Source organism: Ylistrum balloti, unplaced genomic scaffold (genome assembly GCF_031769215.1).
Source record: "Ylistrum balloti isolate Yb309-2 unplaced genomic scaffold, AGI_CSIRO_Ybal_v1 Utg370344, whole genome shotgun sequence".
Classification (NCBI taxonomy): domain Eukaryota; kingdom Metazoa; phylum Mollusca; class Bivalvia; order Pectinida; family Pectinidae; genus Ylistrum; species Ylistrum balloti.
This window is the reverse complement of record NW_026782247.1, coordinates 429,537-451,721: the sequence shown is the minus strand read 5'-3', so window position 1 is coordinate 451,721 and position 22,185 is coordinate 429,537. Positions and strand designations below refer to the sequence as shown.

Sequence of the window (22,185 nt, the reverse complement as noted above, 5' to 3'; positions counted from 1 at the left end):
GCTTGAATTATGGTGTATGTTATGTTCTATTAAGATGAGTTTATTAACTGTGGCACACAGTCTGCCGTGGGGAAAATTAAGGATTCGCTTCCATGATTTTAGGCATTTTGAGAAAAATGCATTGGGATTGAAAACTACATGACTTGAGCTGTCTACTAGACTGTCATCCATACCTTGCACTGTGAGGGTTGCGTCTGCATCCTCTGAGTCGATAGGATTTTCAGCTCGACATGTAAAGGTGCCAGAGTCTTCCTCACGTACTTGATATATCTGCAAACTCCCCGCCCCTACAACAGTTAGTCTGCCTTGTGTCTGCCTGTAAAGAAAGAAATCAAATTATTATTGCTGTCAGACAAAGAAAAAAGTAAAATACATTCATATTAGCAGTTTCAAATCTACATACTTTTTGAAGAATAAAAAAAGGAGACAAACTTCAAAAGTATAAGATTTCATAACTGCAATTATCCAGATAAAATTTGAATCACCTACAGCATTCAGACTAGGACAAGACAAAAAATTAATCAGGGTACAAAATAATTATTACAATTCAGGTGTAAATCCAAAAAATCAAAAAAAAAAAAAAAAAAGAAAAAAATTATGTCTTTGAATCCATAAATTGAACAATCAACCCGATCAAGATTAAAGGCTTTTTTGTTTGTTTGTTTCATTCTTATATATAATATTATTCACGTTGTTACTCCGTCAATTTACAAATTCTTCAGCTGTACAGTAAACAGTTGGATGTAAACAGCCATTTGTAATGTTCTTTTCTCTGTAACCCACACTACAAGTAACATCGTTTAATAACCCATAGATTTAATTTACTCCTAAAATATTCTTATTTCAGAACTCAAATTTCCATTTCTGAATCTACAAATTTAATTTATTGCAATTTGAACTTTCAATTTTACATTTAGTAAATGATGCCCGAATAGGGAATCTGTTTCCCACCAACAAGGACATTAAGTGACTCCATGTTAAAGTAACGAAAATCAATATCTATACACAGAAAAATCAATCCTTCAATAATCTACACTTACAGAAAATTGAAAAATTAACAATTTCTAAATTTAAAACTTTCAATTTTTAGAAACAGAAAATGAATTCTTCCATTCCCTGAACAATTTTAAACATATGTAGCTAAATCTACAAAATTATTTCCACAAACTGATTTCATAAATATTCATCCTGACACAAAACATTATGTTCATATAACTGACAAACAGTGGTGGTGAGATATTGTTTATGATAAAAATTTTGAAAAACAATAATTCCAAAAACATGAGGGTCTTCCTGTCATTAGAAACTACACTTCCCTTGATTAAATGTCATTTTGTGTTTCAATATCTTGTTAAAAATAACATTTTCCCATCAATTTCTATTTTACTGATGGAGACATCTACACATTGAAAAGACACATTGTCACAATGGAATTGACAATAAAATCTAAAATGGCTGGAGATGACACATTAGATTTACTTACTTATTGATTTGCTACAGATTGCAGTGCTGTTTTTTTTTTCCTAATATCATACTTTAAAACATATAAGGTTACTCCATACCATCCAAACATCATCAACCTCCCAAACATCCTCAAACCATCCAAACATCCTCAAACCTCCCAAGCGTACTCCAACCACCAAAATGTCCCTCTAACCTGCCAAACATCTGCCAACCATCCAAACATCCACAAACCATTAGACAGTACCCCTTGCTAACGTAACTCCTTTTTCAAACTTACGTAAAATCTATGGTGATACCGTTCTTCAGCCATGATATAGTGGGTTGTCTCCCCTCTTTTGCTTGGCCATTTGCACCACAAAAGAGGACAACAGTAGTTCCAACTTCAGCCCAAGTGTTTTGTGGCCGCATCACAAATGACGGCTCAATTCCCTTATTTATTTTATCTACAAAGAAAAAATTGGAATAAAATAATTTTTTGAGGGGGTTGGGAGGGTGTTATATTCCTTCAAGTAATCTTTAATAAAAAATATATTGTATTTGAAATGATAAACAAAAGATATTAACTTTGCATTTGACTAGCGAGACAAATGACCTCGTTTCAGTTATGAAACTCTATACATAATCTGGAAAAGAATGATATAATGAAACATAACAAAGGGCAACAACTCTATATTTAAAACTTTAAAATATATACAGTTATTGTATAGGGAAATTGCAATTTGCAGATTGCCCTAAATTGTGCGACTGTAAATTTTAAGTCCCATCCCAACCTAAATTCCCAAGTACAGAAACATCAGTTAAGAACTAAAAATTTGAATATTTGACTTGAAAATAAAGACGGATTAAAGAAACAATTTCAAAAACATGAAAAATAAAGGTGTTGTCTTACCTATATCAGCAATCTGTCGTAATCTTGCTGTTTCACTTGACCTTGCTTTCACTTTATCTAAACTTTCAGCGAAACAATGATATGATCCAAAATCTCCAAATTCTACAGGATTAATCTCTAAAACACCATCATTAAATATTCTAATGTTATTTCTATCTTGAAGTGGATTTCCATCCTTATACCACGTAATATTAGGGGGCGGCGCCCCATCTATTTCACATCGGAACATTGCTACATCCCGTAAATATAAAGTCATATCATGGGGTTGAATGTCGAATGTTTTTGATAAATCTGAAAAAAAAGAGCAACCAATATTAGAAGGCAGTAAATAATTTTAGATATTAACACAAAATTTTGATAATGTTATAAATATTCAAATATCATGTAAATTTTTTATTGAAAAATCCATACAAATTTCAAGGACAATATGCAACACACTAAAATTTTCCTTGAACAAGAGAGCATTTTTGTCTCAAAACGAAGAAAAATAACTCACGTGCAATATCTAGTTGTGCTTTACGACTGACAATTTGACCAACATTGTCCACGGATGCCACACACTGGTAAATCCCCTTGTCTGAGACCCGTGGGGCTGTACGTGAATGTTGTACACCCGTGATCAGTAGGGAGCCATTGGCAATAATGGTATACCTAAAAAATACAGTAAAACATTGATCAATCAAAAATGGGAAGAGAAACACAGATATTGTAAAATTTATAATGATTAGGTGACCTTTGACCTTTATATATAAATTTTATTATTATGATTGTATGTCATCAGGACCAAAACCAGAACCGTAATAGACAGGGAACATTTATAAAGTAGTTGATTTAGTGAATTGTATAAATGACCTTTATAGACAGGTAGCCTTTATAAACAGGCCGGCTTTATATACAGGTGGTCTTTTTACAAAGGTGGTCTTCATACACAGGTGGCTTTTAATACAGGTTTGACTATAAAAACACTTGTATATTCTTGAAGGACAATTATCAAGAAACAAGTTTTAGTGTTTTTAATGTCTCCATGACAACAAGATAATAATTAGATACCATTCCACTGGGTATTAAGGATAATGACTTCCTCAATAAGATTTCCTTATAATTAGTTCAATTAAAAGTGGGTGTTTAGATAATCTCAGGTCTTAAATTAAATGAAATAAGAATAAGTGTAAAATTATGACTTTAATTATGTTTCTGAAAATAAATGGATTTCTAAGTAATTATTATTTACAGGAGTTGTGTTAAAGCTAAAAGTAAGAGCGACCATTTTGAGTGTTTTATTTTAAGAGATATATCACTCACTCACATGAGAATAAATGCTAGAACAGCAGTGACAAACTCCCACTGAAGTGTTACAGGTGTGTGGAGAACCTAACACGAACAGTACACAGGTAACAACACTAATGAGTATGTGTCAGAAGTAACTTGTTTTAATACCAGGAACTTGTGATATTCTCTGAAGATCAAAGTGATAAAACACTTTCTGTATAAGAATGTTTTAAAGCTCTGTCAGGTTTGGAAAAATTAAAAAAAAAATATTCCAAAGTTCTGTAATCAAATCAAATCTGGAAAAATCTTATATTGCATTTAAAAAATTATATCTAAAATCAACTTTACCAGAATATATGGTGAGAAAATGTCATCCAGTTTTTGTTTCATTTTAACCTAATATTACTAACACAACAGTTAAACAATCTATCATTTACAACCTGATAATACTCAGCACACAACATTCTACAAATCTATCATTTACAACCTGATATTACTCAGCACACAACATGCACCTTATTATTTGATCAGTTAATGACGAGTGGATTATCAGAGAATATTTCCGATGTTCTTTCAAGCTCTATCTACTGATATTATACTATTTATTGATAATTCAATAATTTCAATTTTTTGAAATTTTGACTTTCCCCCTTGTGTTCCATGTGATACATACATGTCTGGCAAATATCTAGAGATAACAAACGTAATTATAACTTTTTGAAATGAAACAGAGACAGATTCTGCACGGAAACATCACATCGTTTACAACATTGTCGGATGTCGCAGCTGATTGCCGACAAGGGCGATGTCACTGTTACTCGTTGTTACAATCAATATTTCACTACAGGACATGGCAGGTATCATTACCTGACATGATATATATCATTATGATAATAATAATAAAAAACAATATTTTGTGGTTTTAATGAAATGGAATCTATGTGAAATATAATGATATCTGACAAGGAAATATATGAACAAAATTTGTCACTTGGCAGGATTTTTTAAAAGGAAATATCAAAATTATTGATCTCTGGAGCAAAAACTTTTTTTCATCATCAGGAAGTATGTAAGTTATCAACATCAATGAACAAATATTGAATGAAGATATATGTCTCAAAGGCAAATCAGCTGAATTTCAAAAGAAAATTAAAAAAAAAAAAAAAATTCACCTTTATAGCCAAAAAATGTTTTATTAATCAATATTATGAGATTTCTGCAAGATTTTTCAAAGGTAAATCAACATCATATTCATTTTTTAATAAGATAAGGGGAGATAACAACCTAATAATGACAAGGACTGATCTTACTACAGGACAATGAAATAGCATAACATTTGTAATTCTACTGAACAGCAACATATATAGGCTGGCTTATTACCAGGCATGGTCTTATCATTAATACATAAACACATGGTTTTGGCATTTTTCAATTCAAATGTGAGAATACTAATGATTTGGAAACAAAAACACACATAGAATGGAAAAAGTATCAAAAGTTTCGATAAACAGAAATACCTTTCTGAGATTTTTCATTAAAATGAAAATACCATTTCAGAGTAAAAAACTGTCCCTATAGAATTTCTGGCAGAATTCAATCTTGAAACCATTAAACAACCTAGTGAAGAGAATAGATGGCCTTATGGAAGTATAATGATTTCTAGACCATACTAAATGGCTGTTAGATGAAACATTATCTCATTACCTTGTTAATGAAGCATTCTGCTTGTGGCTAAATCAACTTAATGTACTGTTAGCTTTTTCTTCTGGTTTTTTTTCTCTCTAAACTTCAAAAATATTTCTTTGAAAATCTTCTTAAAACATTTTTTAATAAATAGGTAGTCTATAAACAGATATTTTGGTTACCTGTTTAATCTAATATCAATAATACTGTGAGATTTAGAATCCGGACATATTTCCAGCCAGATCTATCAAGAAGCTGTTGATGCAGGGTTTTCATCCATTTATTTAAGATTTCCATATATGGTAATACATATTAATCATCAGGCTAAAATCACAAGGACAAAGGGAGACAACTGAATCTGATTGAGTTAATATGGGCCCACAAGGGGTTATTAACAAACAAATTTGATTAATGTTAACAGAAATGTTTCTGAAATATAAAACTGATTTTTATATAGAACCTGTTTCTATTTTTTCTGCAAATAATAGAATATTTGAAGGCCATAATTTCTAAAACAAATGAAAAAATAGATTAATAAATAAAAAAATTCATCTAAATGTACAGACATTTTAACAATAAAACAAAATTGACAATTATTTGTCAATAAATTATCTCTTCATGTTGATAAACATTGGCTGTGCTACCTTTAGCCATCATACATATGTCCTGAGTTAAGTCTCATACCCATTCAGACATTTGTTTCTGTCCAAGAACTTAACACAATGCCAAACATTTAGCCTGCACCTATAAGACATTTGTTTCGGTCTGTAGTACCAAGCTAACTATCCAATTATGACAGGATTTAGATCTCAAGGCCAGCATGAGATGACCAGCTGCCCCATGTCAATTGCAATTTGACACACAGACTCCCTGGAGAACCAAAAGTTGGACAAGGACAGCTGGTTGCATTATGTCAGGAAAAATGTATCAACACTGAGACATTCTTAGAATATTGTTTGTTTGTTTGTTTTTTTTTTTTTTGATATATTGTATTCTCCAAACTTTCTTTAGTGCTCGATTGATAAAATCCCATAAATCCTATCTTAGTTACCCAAAAATAAAACCATAAAATTTTATCTCCAAAAAATTTCTGCCATTGAGATGTGAAATATAACCTTCAGCAAACCCTTTTACAGAACCATACATAACCTGTTTTTTTTTTGTACATGAATTTTTTGAAATAGTGCAACATAAAATTTACTTTTTAACAGTTGTATCTGTGACTTTCTACTTAAGTGCTAAAGTTCTTCCTGTTTGACTTATCTCCCTTCTCTATGCTTTTTTCCTTGACATTTTCCATTTAACTTTTTTTTTCACAAGATGTTTATAATCTAATAAGGAGAGATTTAAAAGCAAATAGAAACAAACAAATCAGAAATGAATAGCAGATCAAGACTTATAATCTGAAACAATGCAGCTTACAAATATACGCTGCAAACAAAATTGATGGCAAAAACATAGGTCAACGATCAGTCACAATTACTGACACTTAAAACTAAACCACAAGGATTTCAAGAAGTCATTTCAACCTCTGAACTAAATGCAACTTTTTTGTACATTCTTACTGCCTCTCAGAACTAGTTATTTATAGACATATAATATTACGTAACTTTCAAAACCATTCATATTGCAATTTTTCTTCATAAAAATATCCCCGATTGTAAATTTGTTTTTCAAATCTAACAGAGCTGTATGTCAGTTGCCGATGGAGTGCAGGGCATTTTGAACCATAAAAATGTCATAATGTAAAATAAACACAACTGAAAATGCCAAACGAATGCACAGGAAATAATATATCATTACTAAAGTCAAGTACACTTGATCTCAATCTGCTCTGGTGTCATGTGATTCAACACAGATCTGCAATTCTGTTTAGTACTTCCGATTATCTCCTTCTGATTCACTCAGAGCAAGCTGTTTCAAGTACCAAGCAACGTGCAGTTTTATCATGCTAAGCTCCCACTAAGTGACCAATGCCCAGTTTCTCATCCTGGGTTACTCTGAAAGAGTGCCTAGTCTCAAGTTTTCTTTAATCAACTTAAATCCAAATGAATGACCAGTGCCTAGTTTTCTTTTCTCATCCTAGTTCTGAAAAAGTGACTGTGACTGTCCAGTTTTCTTTTTATCAACCTAGTTTTTAATAAGTGTCCCCTTTTCTTTATCCCACAGTAAGCATCATGTCTAGCTAGAGTACAAGCTCCTGACCAGTGCCTAGTTTTCTTTATCCCTGAGGAAATAGCATGTCTAGCTAGAGTACAAGCTCCTGACCAGTGTCCAGTGGCCCTAAATCAGGTATATAATCTACCAATTATGCTGCCATGATGGACATTGTTGATTTACATATTTTGCCCATTTTTACCAAATTTCCCTTCAATCAGAGACATGATTAGGACAGGGCTGTTAGTGATACTCACAGCATGGCAATCATACCAACAGGCAGGAGGGGGGTAGTTATAGGTTAATTTTGAACAACAAGAATTCTCAACCATGAATTCTATATCGACACCGTATCACAACTAAAGGCTTTTTAGTCATCTTATCCTCTCTCGTATCCTTCGCTTGTTCCACCTGACTTTCCTTCAAATCACAATTTGTAGCGCCATCAGACTCCCTCCCCTCCCTATCTATGATTTTGGTTTTAACCCCAACCTACCCATGCCCTCCCTTTCCCACCCTACGCTCAATACCCTATTTATGGATAAGTCATTCTAACATACATCCCTCTTGCCGCTCCAAAATAATGATTTACCTGCAGATCCAGGAAACACATCCATAATGACTCATGAAGTACTGAATGTTAGGTGACAGGTTTTACTCAAAACATACAATAAAATTCAATAAAATCAACATCAATCATAATTGTTCTACATTAATAACTGTTCTACTTTCTCCTTCGTGAAATCAGATGCTTCCAGGTTACAACAGGATCCATTCATTCTAACACAGATATATTGACAAGAACTGATAACATTCAAATAAATAGATGGTTGATTGATGGAAAAATGTCTAAATTTAAGACAGAAGATTTTCTCTATCATCTCTGAAGTAATTCGTTAAACTTTTATAAATATTTAATCGTTCGGTTTCCCAGGAGTTCGTACACAGGATAAATGATCTGTGTTAGATTAACGAATGTTTCTCCTACTGGGATACCAACTTGTAAATAATTCACATCAGATTTTTCTACCTCTACAATGTAACCATTCTCTCCTCAACTGATTTATGTAAAATATTCAGGGTTTTTTTTGTATCAACTGAAAGTAAATGACAAATCAACAAGTTTACACGAACCTTCAAATCCCAACATAATTCAGCGCTCAACCGACATTTATCAAATAGTGACAAACTATTGATTTTATAAAACAACAAAAAATTCAACTACCTTTCAGAAATTTCTTCCATAAAATTATATTCAAAAGAAAGTTTATAATTGGAAATTTTAATTTTTCAGAAATATTTTTGTTTTATGTAGATTTACACAGCAGCTGTCATTTCTGATGAAAATAATGTCACTTAATTTTGCTATGTAATCTATGGCATTGTCACCATAATTTTTTTTATTTGTGTTGGGAGTTATCTCCCTTAAAAATCCTTCATTTATAATAACGCTGAATATTTCATGACAGATGATTACTGCATATGCAACAAAATTTCTTTGATTTCAATTCTTTATGCTTTCAATTTATACAAGAAAATACACAATTTCATAAAATATCATAAAATCTTATTATTATTGCATTCTTAACCGCCCATCAACACATAAAAGGTCATTAGGGCCATCAAACGATAAAACACACAGCGATCCAAAAAATAACATCAAACAAAATAAAACGTAAAAGATAAATGCTAAAAACTTAAATGATTATATTATCACAAAAGATAAAAATGGTAAGTCATATTCTATAATACAGACCAACATCTTTCAGATAACTCATAATAAAATATCACAAGATCTGTTCCAAATTTTCATTGGATGATGCTAATCTATCACTTAAAGAGGTCTTTATGGGCATGTAGTTAGAACTAATGATTAATGTTAATTTGTAAACATATATCACAAAGAACCTGGTTTGTGTGGTAAACACCAGCAGGCCAGGTCATCCTCAACCTGTACTGTCCCCAGGTTTTAATTACAGAACTGTTAATTAAAGTGTCAGACTCCCTGCCCTTTCATATTAATCTGAACTTGTAAACAAATCTCACAATGGCTGCTTCACATGAACCCAGAACTATGTAATTATATACAATAGTCCTGCACCAACGATCAATCAGCTTAACACCCTCTGAAATACATCTATTACCCCAATATATCTTCGCGTTCTTTCATTATATTGTCAACATTATTGTATCATAAGAATATGTTCATTGTCACACACGCCTCACATAATTAGAATTCTGTTTCCAGTATCCATAAATCATTCTACAATTATGTCAATCTGATTTTTCTTTTTGTATTTCTTACTTATAAAGCTAACAAGACTTCATGCAGTATACACCATCTTGAAATTCTTTCTGCCACTTTGCCTTAAACACATGCGTGTCCTATTGAATTTCGCTTCTGTTATTTGACCCAGAACGTCTTCTTCCTAACAAATCACTCGAATGTCATCAATACATTTCAGAGGAAATTGATCTTCAATATTTCATTGCCATTTATTGCAACTATATCGGTGGGCTGTCAAACATCTCTATGACTTTGAATCATTTTCTCCTTGGTTGAAACATTGCGAAATGGGAAGCTGTCAAACGTTTTTGAAACCACTGCTATGTTTTGTACATTAGCAAATTTGTGGCAGTGATTCTTTGGTTTTATTTTATATTTTAAAACTGAAATACAAGTTAAGTGTTTGCATGACTATGATCAACTTCCTATCATCAATCAGCATAAAAGAATGAAATATTTATTTCTTTTTGATCTCATCTAAGATTATCAATCATTTATCTCCAAAAATCATATTTACTGCCTCCATGTTTGTTTTCAAAACATCTCAAATACTTTTGAATTAATGTCTTCCTAAATGTCTTTGTACAGAATAACAGAATTTAGAATATTTCGATTTTTCTTTTATTTCGATCATGGTGATACCGTCCCCATTTCAAAATTTTATTGAAATATTGTAAACTTTTTAAAAGTGAGCTTGTGATTCTACAGTAATCCATGGGAAAAGTGATTAAGATTTTACAAATTCTTAAAACCGAAAAGCAATGAATTATTTTCCTTCCGGTACACATCCTACCAATGTCGATAGGTTGTTTTTAAATGATAGATCAATTTTTTACCAGCAAAGTTAAAAAAAAAGTTTGCTTATGTAAATACGATATTTAAACTATAGCTACAAAGAAATCTAATGTGTATGCTTAAAGTGAATATCGAAATAGCAAATAAAGATTTTTTTAATTCGTATCAAGAACCTCACACAGTAATCTGTTGTCTATGAAAGCTTCTGTACAAACACTATCAATCTAATGATACCTAAATGTGACACAGTTATTATTCTTATTGAATTTGTTTCATTACAAAACATGGACAAATCTTTTATTTTCTCAGTTCCATTCTCCTTTTCCGCTTCATTCCTTTTCCCCAAATTCCCCTTGTCTTTGATTCTTCCAACCAACCACGCAATAAACCTGAGCCAGTGTTAGCCACTACCCTTGGGGAGACAACAGTACAAAGCGAGCCTCTTGACAAATCATCAAATCAAATGACATAAAACTTTATTACATGGAGAGAATTCATCGCTGGAGGCCCAAACGCGTACATCTGTCCAATCATTTTTTAGGTTTCATTTTTGGGGGGGTTTTCCCAGGAGACGGACACTACTATTACTGTGATATGTTATAACTTTTTATGTCATTTTGTAGCTCATTACCAAACAATCTCACAAACATATCGGAGAAGCAGTTTTCATGAATTTATGTCGATCGTATCCCGATTTAATTTGCCGCACTCCATCCAGCTATATACATGATTTATTGGTGAGTTTTTGCTGACTATAAGAATTGCCACCAGTCATGATTACCTATAGTAGTTTATCACATTATCTAAGTATCTCCGTTTATTTATCCCCTAAAATTCTGTTAAATAAACTCTTGATTGCAAAAAAACCAAATATAGACTATTCTAAAGACTCTAAACATTCAATATGATGTCCATGTTCAGGGCCTGATATGACTGCTCTTACGACTGTTGAAAATATATCGTCTTTATTTAAGGCCTGAACTTACTCTAATCAATGTTAGCATTCAAAGCATCAGAATGTTCATGTTCAGGGCCTGATATGTCTACTCTAATGACTTGACAACTTAATGTCCATATTCAGGGCCTAAAACTGTATCTTTAACTGCAAGTTCCGGAATGCCCCAAATTGTTTGCCTGGCGAATCAAATCCAAAAGAGTGTAGCAGTCCTACAATTATCTTGTGAAGGTGATGCTTCATCAAGCTGTATAAAGTTTGCTTTACATTACTGATCAACAAATACAATCAACAGCCTTCTTAATTCTAATGCTCTACCTGCATCTTTTCGCGTCCAAATTGTTCCCAAAATGCCAAAAGTAATTGAGGATCATATACACCGAATATCTGTCAAGGTCTCTTCATGGTTTCAAGGTCAGTTAATTCGTATATGAATGTCCTATGTTTTATTTCAAATGAATTATAATGCTAAGTATATACTTCCTTATAATTAGGTTTCTCTCTCGTCTAAACTATTGTCATACGCTTTTAATCTTTTCGGAATTATTTTTGTCAATAATCAGATTTCCATTACGAGGCCTCATTTCTCATCTTCACGGCTTCCTTTGTAACCAAATTAACATAATGACACCTAATTCTTGCTAATTCTGGATAAATAACTTCACTACAATATCTAAGACTGGGAATAAAAAATCGTTAAAATCTCAAATTTCCAATAAAACATTCACAATATCTTTTTTTCCATTATTTATTTTAATTGGAACAAAATTAAATTTGTGCATTTGTACCTCGTTTCTACGTAGCCCTAGGATCCAATCAAACAGACTTCCAAAAACAAATAATTAAGTTTTATATGACTTGGAAAACAGTTATTATCTTGGCACCACATGGTCTTATTGTATGAGAAGATTGGCCCGATCCCCAGGAGTCAAATCTATATCCTTGTCCACAGGCATTATTTTATTTATTGTCGTAACAAAGTAATAAAACGGTGACTATCAAATTAAACAAAATACAAAATCTGGCAATAAACAACTGGTAAACAATAGCACACATGTTCACTGTCCAGCGATGTTGGTGAATATTTACCGTACTATTCAACCAATAAACCCATGTCTGGTAATAACCCCACCTAATCATTTTGTATATATTTTCCTGTAGTGATCACATATGTTCACAGTTCAACAAGATTTGTAGATATTTACCGTAATTATTTATCAATATGCTTATGTCTGGTAATAAGCCCATGCAGTCATTTTGCTGTTACGTAAATTTAGAAACAAACACATACATTTTCCTGTCACAATTTTGAATCTTCACTGTCCAGCGAGATTAGCGAATATTTACCATAATTATTAACCAATATGCTCATGTCTGGTAATAAGCCCACACAAGTATTTTCCTATTCCGTAAATTTAGAAATAAACACATACATTTTTCTGTCATAATCTCACATGTTCACTGTCCTGTGAGATTGGCAAATATTTACCATAATTATTAACCAATATGCTCATGTCTGGTAATAAGCCCACACAATTATTTTTTTCTGTTCTGGAGATTTAAATTTTGGAAAAATGTAAACCATTTCCAGAAATAATACATAATGTTTACAGTCCAGCTAGATCAGGGATGGTTGGTTTACCATTGATTTATTTTCTATTAACAGCCAGGGTCATTTAAGGACGTGCCAGATTTGGATGGTGGAGAAAAGCTACAACGAATATCTAGTTAGTGTTCCGTTTTGGCCTCGAACCTGTGACTTAAAGGTGGATGTCTAGTGATAGCCAAAGATATATGCCTCAACTATGTGGCCACAGTGGCACCAGGGAGAGGAATAATTTAGGCATTTATCTATCAATAAGCCGATGTCTGGTAATAAGTCTATAAACGTGGCTAAATAGAATAGTTGCGATAAATGTATTATTATTGTAATGGTCTCTCACAATCCCAGTCCATCTATAAAAAAATCAGTGAGAATTATTAACTGTATTTGTCTACCAATATGTAATTAGTACACCTCAACAAGGACTTAGAGTATTAGGAAATTATCATGGATTATTGTATGTGATGATAAGACAGTTCAAACATTGCCACTCACCTCCCACTGTCCAGGTTGATTGGTTTACCGTCCTTCAGCCACGACACAGCCGGCGTCGTCGTGCTGCACTGGACACCACAGTTAAAGATGGCCGCCTCACCCCGGTTGACGATGACATCGCTCGGCTCTGTTGTGAAACGGACATCACTGAACACTGACGAGTCGCCTGCAAATACACAAATTGTACTGATAAATAATTCTGATTTCTTTTTATCAACCATTTTTTAAAGGCAAGTTTATAACTTTAAAAAATCAACCTGAAATACTGGTAGAAGTCTGAATTTTCACAGAACTGAAATAGACAGAAACTGATTTATTATCAAGACTTACTGCTTGGAAACATAGCAATCAATCAATAAGAGTCGAAATTTCAGTCATACTCTTTCAAGGCAACATGTATGACAAAAATCGGTAACAACTACATAACATCTATTGGGCACAATATCCATGTCTGGTAACAGGTAAACCTGAAGATCTCTCATACAATACTTTATTATACAACCTTAGTTTTTACCTGCAAGCTGATTGGTCAGAACACCTATCACATGTCTTAATATATTGTGATGTTACACCAAAACAAAATAATTCCTGTATGTGTGGTGCATATAACGGCCAAAGACTCTGTCAGGCATCTCACAGGTGAATAAGACAATCCAGTAACCAGGGTTGCAATTTTTGACCAATCAGATGCGTAGAATGGCACAATATTATAAAACAATTATTGACACAATTTCAGGTGAATACAAGGATTTATTAACCCAAGAAGATGATATTTCGTTAAGCTGGAAAACAAGTCAATAACTGCATAACACCATTGTCCCACGTAAGTCTAGCCCTCATTGTTGCACGTAATGGTTTTACACCCAGAACGTACTGAATAATAAATACGGTATAACTCCACTATAAAGAGTCAAAGGTTTAAAAAATTCAATCTATCGAGCATCTTAGAATAGATGTATATTATTTACTTTACTGTATAGACTGATTAGCATATCCAACTCAAATGATGTAATTTTTATTGATTTTTGTTGTGTTATTTCATTTTTTTGGTTTTTCACTGTATATGACTTTTTCATTCAAGATCAATACTACATTTGATTACACACTTTGTTTCTTAAACAATCAAGTTGAAATCAGGATTTCACGCAAAAATAATATTTATGTCTTGCAGAAATGAAATTTCGTCACTTCAGTCGTAAATCTAATACCAACATGGCCTTGATTTGAATCATTTACACCATTGCTTTGGTGTTTAGTTTGCTGTTTACGATTGTAAGCACCTTTGAAATGTAAACATCTTTCTCCATTAGAAATATCACAACGTTTCCTGTGTTAGCGAAAAAAATGTGAGAACAAACAATTTTTTCACCATCAATTTTAACAATATCTCAGCATGCCATGGCTCCACAACGTCGTCACTCACTTGCCTGTTGCTTTCTCTACACAATGTGTTTTTCCCCTAGCTATGGTTCTACCTAGTAATTAACCTGGTCCAATGAAACAGCTGTACAATGTGGACTTAGCGCAACCCTGACAGGGAGGTGGGGGGAGATTTTTGTCCTGGTTACAACCTATATGTCCTTACTTAAGGATAACAGCCCATATCACAATGGAAATGTGGTATCACAATGAAGATGTCCTGCCCTCTATTACCTATGATTTTGGGTAAACACAAAAAATGCTTATGACATCAGTCAGAACTAGAAATATACAAACTTTTCTTATTCAATCAATCATGACTACTTTTGTAAAGGTAGAATTAATTTATCAACAGAGGTCAAGTAAAAAAAAATTACATGAAATAATTTCTTCTTTCTAATTTTAATCTAAATATTTTGTCCTTTACAATTTCAATACTTACCTGAAAACATACAAAACAATTATAGTTGAAACTGTGCTGACAGCTATATATAGTAACTTTAGGTTTATCTTGTTTTCATATATTTAAATATTCAAATACTCAAACTTGACTTTGAATATTATTTTTTAAAAAAATCATTGAAAAATTATTTTAATAATTACTCTTTGTTTAGGATGGACAGTCATTTTTTCGTCTAGAATTAAGCAGACAGACTGCGAAGTATTCTGATTCCTTCAGCCTGTCAATATTAATATTGTACTATTCACGATTTTTATTGCTATTGTACTCTCCGCATTTCTCCTGTGGTTAGTCACCACCATCACAATAATCAATCCAATCTGTTGGTCAGATAAAGCCTCTTTTTTAAAATTGTGTGTAATTATGCAAATTGTTGAGTGCTTTTTAATACCTCAATCTGATTATTTTTACGCCTGATTGAACACGAAATAGTGTACACACAAAAATAGACATGGTATTGTTCCTTTGAAGTCCCATCTTTTGTTTTGTAAACTGAGAAAATGTCAACAAAATTAAATTATTATTGCATTTTTATTTACATGATCACAAAGACCTAATGCCCTTTAGGGTTAAACGGTCAATTATAACCTGCCATCCCTACTGAACAAAATAGAATAACCCAGATCAAACAACAAAATAATCCAACGAGATTGTTTTGGGTGATATAGAACAAAGATCCCACTGGCATGGTTACAATGTCGTGTAGGACAGATGTGTATGTGTGATCCACTCAGAACGATGAATCTGTCACAACACAGAAACATTTCCATGATAATACAAACAATTTCGCCCTGACATTACATTTTTGGTGTCTTCTTCATCTTCAGCATCATTCAGTACGTGTCCTGTATTGGGTCAAATTCCAAGCAGTTGTTCCAAGTTTTTATATCATTAATTTGAGCTAATAAAATTTTATCTAACATAAAGTATTGAGTTTTTAGAGTCTTTAAATATTATGTTTTTAAGCCTAACAACAGTGTTAATCACTACTGTGGGATAATGTTCGAATCGAAATATCTTGCACATACTAATCTCAGTTATCTGCCCTTGTCAGTTGTAACTCTGTTATTCTCCTCACCTCGTAGTAGAAACTCTGCCAGTTAATCACCAAGTTAAATTGTCTGCATTGTAAGATAGCATTCAAGTGATGAATGATTGTAAATTCTTACAGAAGGCTTAGGTTAAAATGTAAATCCATTAACACCCTCATCAGTTACGTCCCCTTGCATGAAGAAAAAAATTAGTTATCTCCCCTTTTAAAATAAGTTGCATTAGATATCTGCATTCAAGAATAAAACTCCTATCAATCTTCTGTTATTCAAAGTAACTTATTTATACTGCTTCAATAGACATTTACAATTTTTCGTCATCAGCGTCATTCTGTTCATACAAAGATTTGTTATATTTTCCATCCATTCTTCATAATCTTTCCAATTAGGGCTCCACCAAAAATATGCCAGGTTTCTATCAATTTTCCGCCATTCAGTAGCCATGTCAGCAACATTGCTTGGTTCTAAGTACTACAGGGATAAGGGTATTGATTTCTAGCCTAATGTGAAAGCCTCTCAAAAACTCTTTTTTATAATCCACCAAAAGGTTGGGCTTTTTTTAGTTTCATCAATTCTGTGTAAACATGGGATGGTACTAAATTAAAAGCGAATACAATAGATAAGTACCAAGTAAAAACACCAAATGTACAGAAAATTCAAAGCTATATATCAAACTAGGATTTATCTCTCATAATCTGATGTTGTAAAACTATCTGTTTCCAAACAGAAACTTTCACTAAGTTTAATATTTTTATTCATTTTATTAAAACATGGTTAACAAATCTGTAAAATTCTGACTAATGTGTAGTTGATATAATTTTCAAATTTTACGAAACGTATTTTTGGAAGCAAAATAAAAAACACAATTTCAATATTGTGTAAAAAGTTACTGAAGACCTACGACTTGTTAACAAATGTCACCAAAATTTATAGCCTTTGAAATTTCCGACAATAAGATCCATATAACAGATAGGAGATTTAGGGGACTGCTACCTAGAAACCAAGCAATATATTTAAAGCTTAAAAGATTTCCATTTTAAAAGTTCAATGCTATTCTTAATGTTGTTTTTCAGAGAAATGATAATTCTGTCAACAACCTGATCGTGATTATTTTGAATACATATGATACACAACCTTTTGATTAATATTTCTTTCTTTCATACCGAATAATACTTGATACGACTTGATTTAGCTGTTTCTAGGAGACAGTGTATATGAGATTGTCAGACATTGTGTATGGTTACAGTCGCCTCATAGAACATAGCCCAGCTACTCTGTCGACTCCAAGTCTCCAATGCTTCGCCACATTTTCCAGACAGACGTCCAATACAGCCATCCCATCATAAACATTGGCTTACACTCTGATTAAAAACCAAACTTAAAACTCCAGTTTACATATCAACAAAGAGATAATGAAACATGAAACATGGAAAGCCAAGTTTATTTGGTTTTCATCACAAAACATTGTTTTCCTCAATCAATTCAAGCACTTAAATAACCCAGACATTGTTTAATCATAGTCTATAGTATGCTTTACCTCCCAAGCTGGCAAGAAATGGGAATGACTGTTTTTAAACATAATATGTTGGCTTATTTATTTTGAAATTACTGACAGATTAAAATGCATCCCTGCAGGGGGCTGGCAATCAATTCTACACCTGTCTCCTACCTGATAACACATATACTTCTTGGGTTAGAGGTCAGAGGTGAGAGATCACTGCTATTGTTGGCATCTTAATTTGTCTTTTATACAAAATAAATTGATAAAAAGATATACATGGCATGTGAGAACATGTACCTTTGACACTCTAGACAAAGAGTACTTTTTAGAAATATTTACGATGATATTTTCTAATGTATCTACATTCTGACATAACAGAAAACTGCAAAATGGGCATGTTATCAAATCACGCTTCAGAATTCCCTTCAGTACAATAAAAATGTGGAACTTAACCATTAACAAAGCAAGCTACAATTTATGACTTGTACACTGGGTTCTGTCAGAAAACTTAAACTCTACTTTTTGAATAATCTTAAGAATTTAACTTTATCAAACAATATTGACTTTTGTATAATCTTAAGCATTAATTTTTTCCAGCAACATTGCAGCTCCATCATCATATTTTAAAATTTAAAGTTTTTAAAGTTCTTGAACTTCTAGAAATCTCACTGATAATCCAATTAACATTCAGCACAAACTGTACATGTACTAGACAGTACATTATATCATCCTGTTATTCAGAGATTAAATTCTGGATATCTCTATAGACTTACACAAATAATTAGAATGGCTAATCCTGGGATATCCAAGCACTTTTTTGCAGAGTTACACCAACCAATAGGCTTGATTCACATGTGATCATATTATTCATCAAAACAAATTGTAAGGGACTCTATTTGAATTTTTGAATTGATCATGCAATGCATCAAGAGGCCAAGCAAACAACAAATATATGACTAAAGGGTGGGCTTATTACAGAACAACTTGGGTTTTTTTAATGAAACAAATGAAATGTAGATCAATTTGATTATTACAAGGCACTGGAAAAGAACTGCTTCTCTTCTAATGTCTACTAAATTATAACAGCTTTAATATCTTAGATGTTGTATGGATTGGATTACAGATTATGTTTTCTTGTTTTAACAAGGCTAGTAGTTTTACTGAACTCATGGATATGAACAAATTTTATATTGATAAACCAATAACAGTGCAAGACTAAAAACATTGACAGACTAAGGATACTGTAAGACTAAGGACACTGACAGACTAAGGACACTGACAGACTCAGGACACTGACAGACTAAGGACACTGACAGACTCAGGACACTGACAGACTAAGGACACTGACAGACTAAGGACACTGACAGACTAGGACACTGCCAGACTAGGAACACTGACAGACTAAGGACACTGACAGACTAGGACACTGCCAGACTAGGGACACTGACAGACTAGGGACACTGACAGACTAAGGACACTGCCAGACTAAGGACACTGACAGACTAAGTACACTGACAGACTAGGGACACTGCCAGACTAAGGACACTGACAGACTAAGGACACTGACAGACTAGGACACTGCTAGACTAAGGACACTGCCAGACTAAGGACACTGATAGATTATGAACACTGCCAGACTGAGGACACTGACAACGAACCTTGCCCATCTAAGAATATTGAATGAAAAATAATGTTAATTGTCGCAACCATTCCACTAGTCGCAACATCACATCTGGTCTGATCAGATCAGTGCCTGTTACATAACTCGTCAAGTTTTTTCTCCACATCTTTCATCTGTTTTGCAGCCTCCTGAGTGTCTGGTGTGAAAATAACCTCTGTATTGTATGTGACATGGCTCAAATTATATATCTTCCAAGTAAAAATCTTCATGACCAACCCTTTTTCCTGTCACATCCTCGACTGATTGCTTTGCTGGAAACAAGGTTTTGTTGCTACTGGGAACTGCTAATGGTCATGAACGTCTACGATTCTTTCAGAATTTATGGACAACAATTTTAGCAACTGAATAAGAAGGACTTTAATGGTTTTCCTTCACTTCCTATATATACTTGATTCCCTTGCCCCTCTAGCCCTAAGGGGTCAGACCAGTTATCAACAAAATAGACTTCCTTTCACCTAAAGATGCATCTGACTTAATTTGGTACAAATACCTTTATCCTAAAGTGAAGGATTTTTTCTAAGTTTAATTCCTCCATTTTTCTTACTTGGAATTAAAGAAAAAGTTTCAGGAAAATGCTATATTTATCTGGCAAAAAGCTGACGTCTGGCAATAAGCCCACCAACATTTACTGTAGTATGAAAAATAAATGTCAACAATCTCACAGACCGAGTTTATGTGTAAATTTGCACTCTGGGTTTACATTAATGAATTTCCAAAGCAAAATTCAAAAGCTAAAGAATAATATGCAATGGCAGTTGTGCATTACAATGAACACAACGTTTCACAGAACAAAGTATCTAGCACTTTTAGAGGGATAATTAAATACTGAAAACAACACTAAGTAAAGCAAGTCAACTTTGATTAAGTTTTAACTGAAAAGTTCCTTCTATCTTATTAGTTTTGATCTCCTATTACTACTGTAGAACTCATAACCAATGACATTCTTTCAGCAGCTTCATTTACAACTTAAACCTTAATTAAAACTCATTATCTATGAAATCTGACGATACATCTATGCTAGTCTTCATAATCAGTAGCAGTAAGGGCTGTCTATTTTTTACCTGTCTTAATTTTTCTTTTGTACAGCTGTTAAAGCAAATAAATGTAAACAGACTTTTCTTTCTTTTCAAAATATCTTACATACACAGAAACAGTTTTGATAAATTAAAAAAAGACAGTAAAACACTTGTAATATAAACAGTTTTGAAGGGATAAAAACTCGGAGGCTGTTTTTCAGCTCAAGTCAAACGGTTTTAACATAACACATGACGCGATGAAAGTAAAATAACAAAAATTCATTAATCATACCACGTCTTTGTGTGGCCAAAAACAACCATTTTCGTGGCTTGCAACTCTAACGTAACCTCAACACAAATCTCTTCAAATTTTGACAAGCTGAGATAGAGATTTTTTAAGCAGGACATGGCTTTCTTGCGTTGAATGGTTTCTGTTGATGCATTCAGTTACATTTGTACAAGGTACACAAATCACACAGACTATTGGAGTTACAGGTTCAGTTCCACAGAGTGCACCTCTTCTCCGACAGACGTTTGGTGCAGATAATTGATATTGCAGATACACGGAGTTACTCATCGTGCCGTAAATTGTGAAAAAGTTGGAACAAATATAGGAAGAAGATGAGAATAATTAACATAATTGCAGCAGTATACTTTGGACACTCCCTAAAATACTTAGTGGTAGAGAATTGGTATATACGTCTATGTACATTTGGTGCTCACAGCATGTATTACACCTCATGTGTAACCAAGGAATTTGGGCAAAGAAATAAAGCTCTTAAGATTTTTTTTGAGAAAGGACATTCATATTCCATAGTGTCACAGATTCCAAACCTCAACCAAACTTTTATTTACTTATCTATACAAACATTATTTCATTCATTTGATTATCACTACAGCATCATATAAAGATGAAAACTAGAAGATGTCTGATAGACATTTGCTGGTAATTTGCTACTTGTGACCTCATCAGAAGACCTGATGGCTTTTAAAGTGGCATCCTAGCCACTATAGTTTTCATTATGATGTACTCTAATGGGGATTTTCCTCTTAAAAGATATGGAATGCATCACAAATTTGTATGTTATGAATGCCCCCACTTCCATGCATAGAAGTAAACATCATTGTGTAATATATCGACAGAAATTGTAAACTTTGAACTCTGAACTCTGACCCTTTTATCTTAAAACAGAGTACCAACAAAATAAGAACATGATGTTATGATACTGTGGGATAAAATATGAACCAAATTCTCAAGATAAGACTTTGAATGGAAAACAATTGGACATGAGTACATGACAGGATTAACAGACATGAGAAGTACTTTCAATGTTTTAGTTTGCTGTATAATGCTGAAACACTGTGGACCTTTTCCAGCCATGTCTTAAAGACCTGTGCAGAGTATAATAACAGATGGTAATGAGATACTTTGTCTAAACATCACTAACTTCTCTTGAATTTA

General features: G+C 33.0%; 1 protein-coding gene across 1 annotated transcript in view; it reads right to left on the bottom strand.

Annotated features, from left to right (window-relative positions):
• LOC132553716 (neogenin-like) overlaps positions 1-22,185 on the bottom strand; it is a 188,807-nt gene that overhangs the window by 28,174 nt on the left and 138,448 nt on the right. Inside the window, exons 2-6 of the mRNA XM_060217990.1 lie at positions 13,598-13,763; positions 2,850-3,004; positions 2,354-2,644; positions 1,742-1,907; positions 174-316 (exon numbers count right to left, since the gene is read on the bottom strand). Of these exons, the coding sequence (XP_060073973.1) occupies positions 174-316; positions 1,742-1,907; positions 2,354-2,644; positions 2,850-3,004; positions 13,598-13,763 (921 nt within the window). The remainder of the gene's footprint in view (positions 1-173; positions 317-1,741; positions 1,908-2,353; positions 2,645-2,849; positions 3,005-13,597; positions 13,764-22,185) is intronic.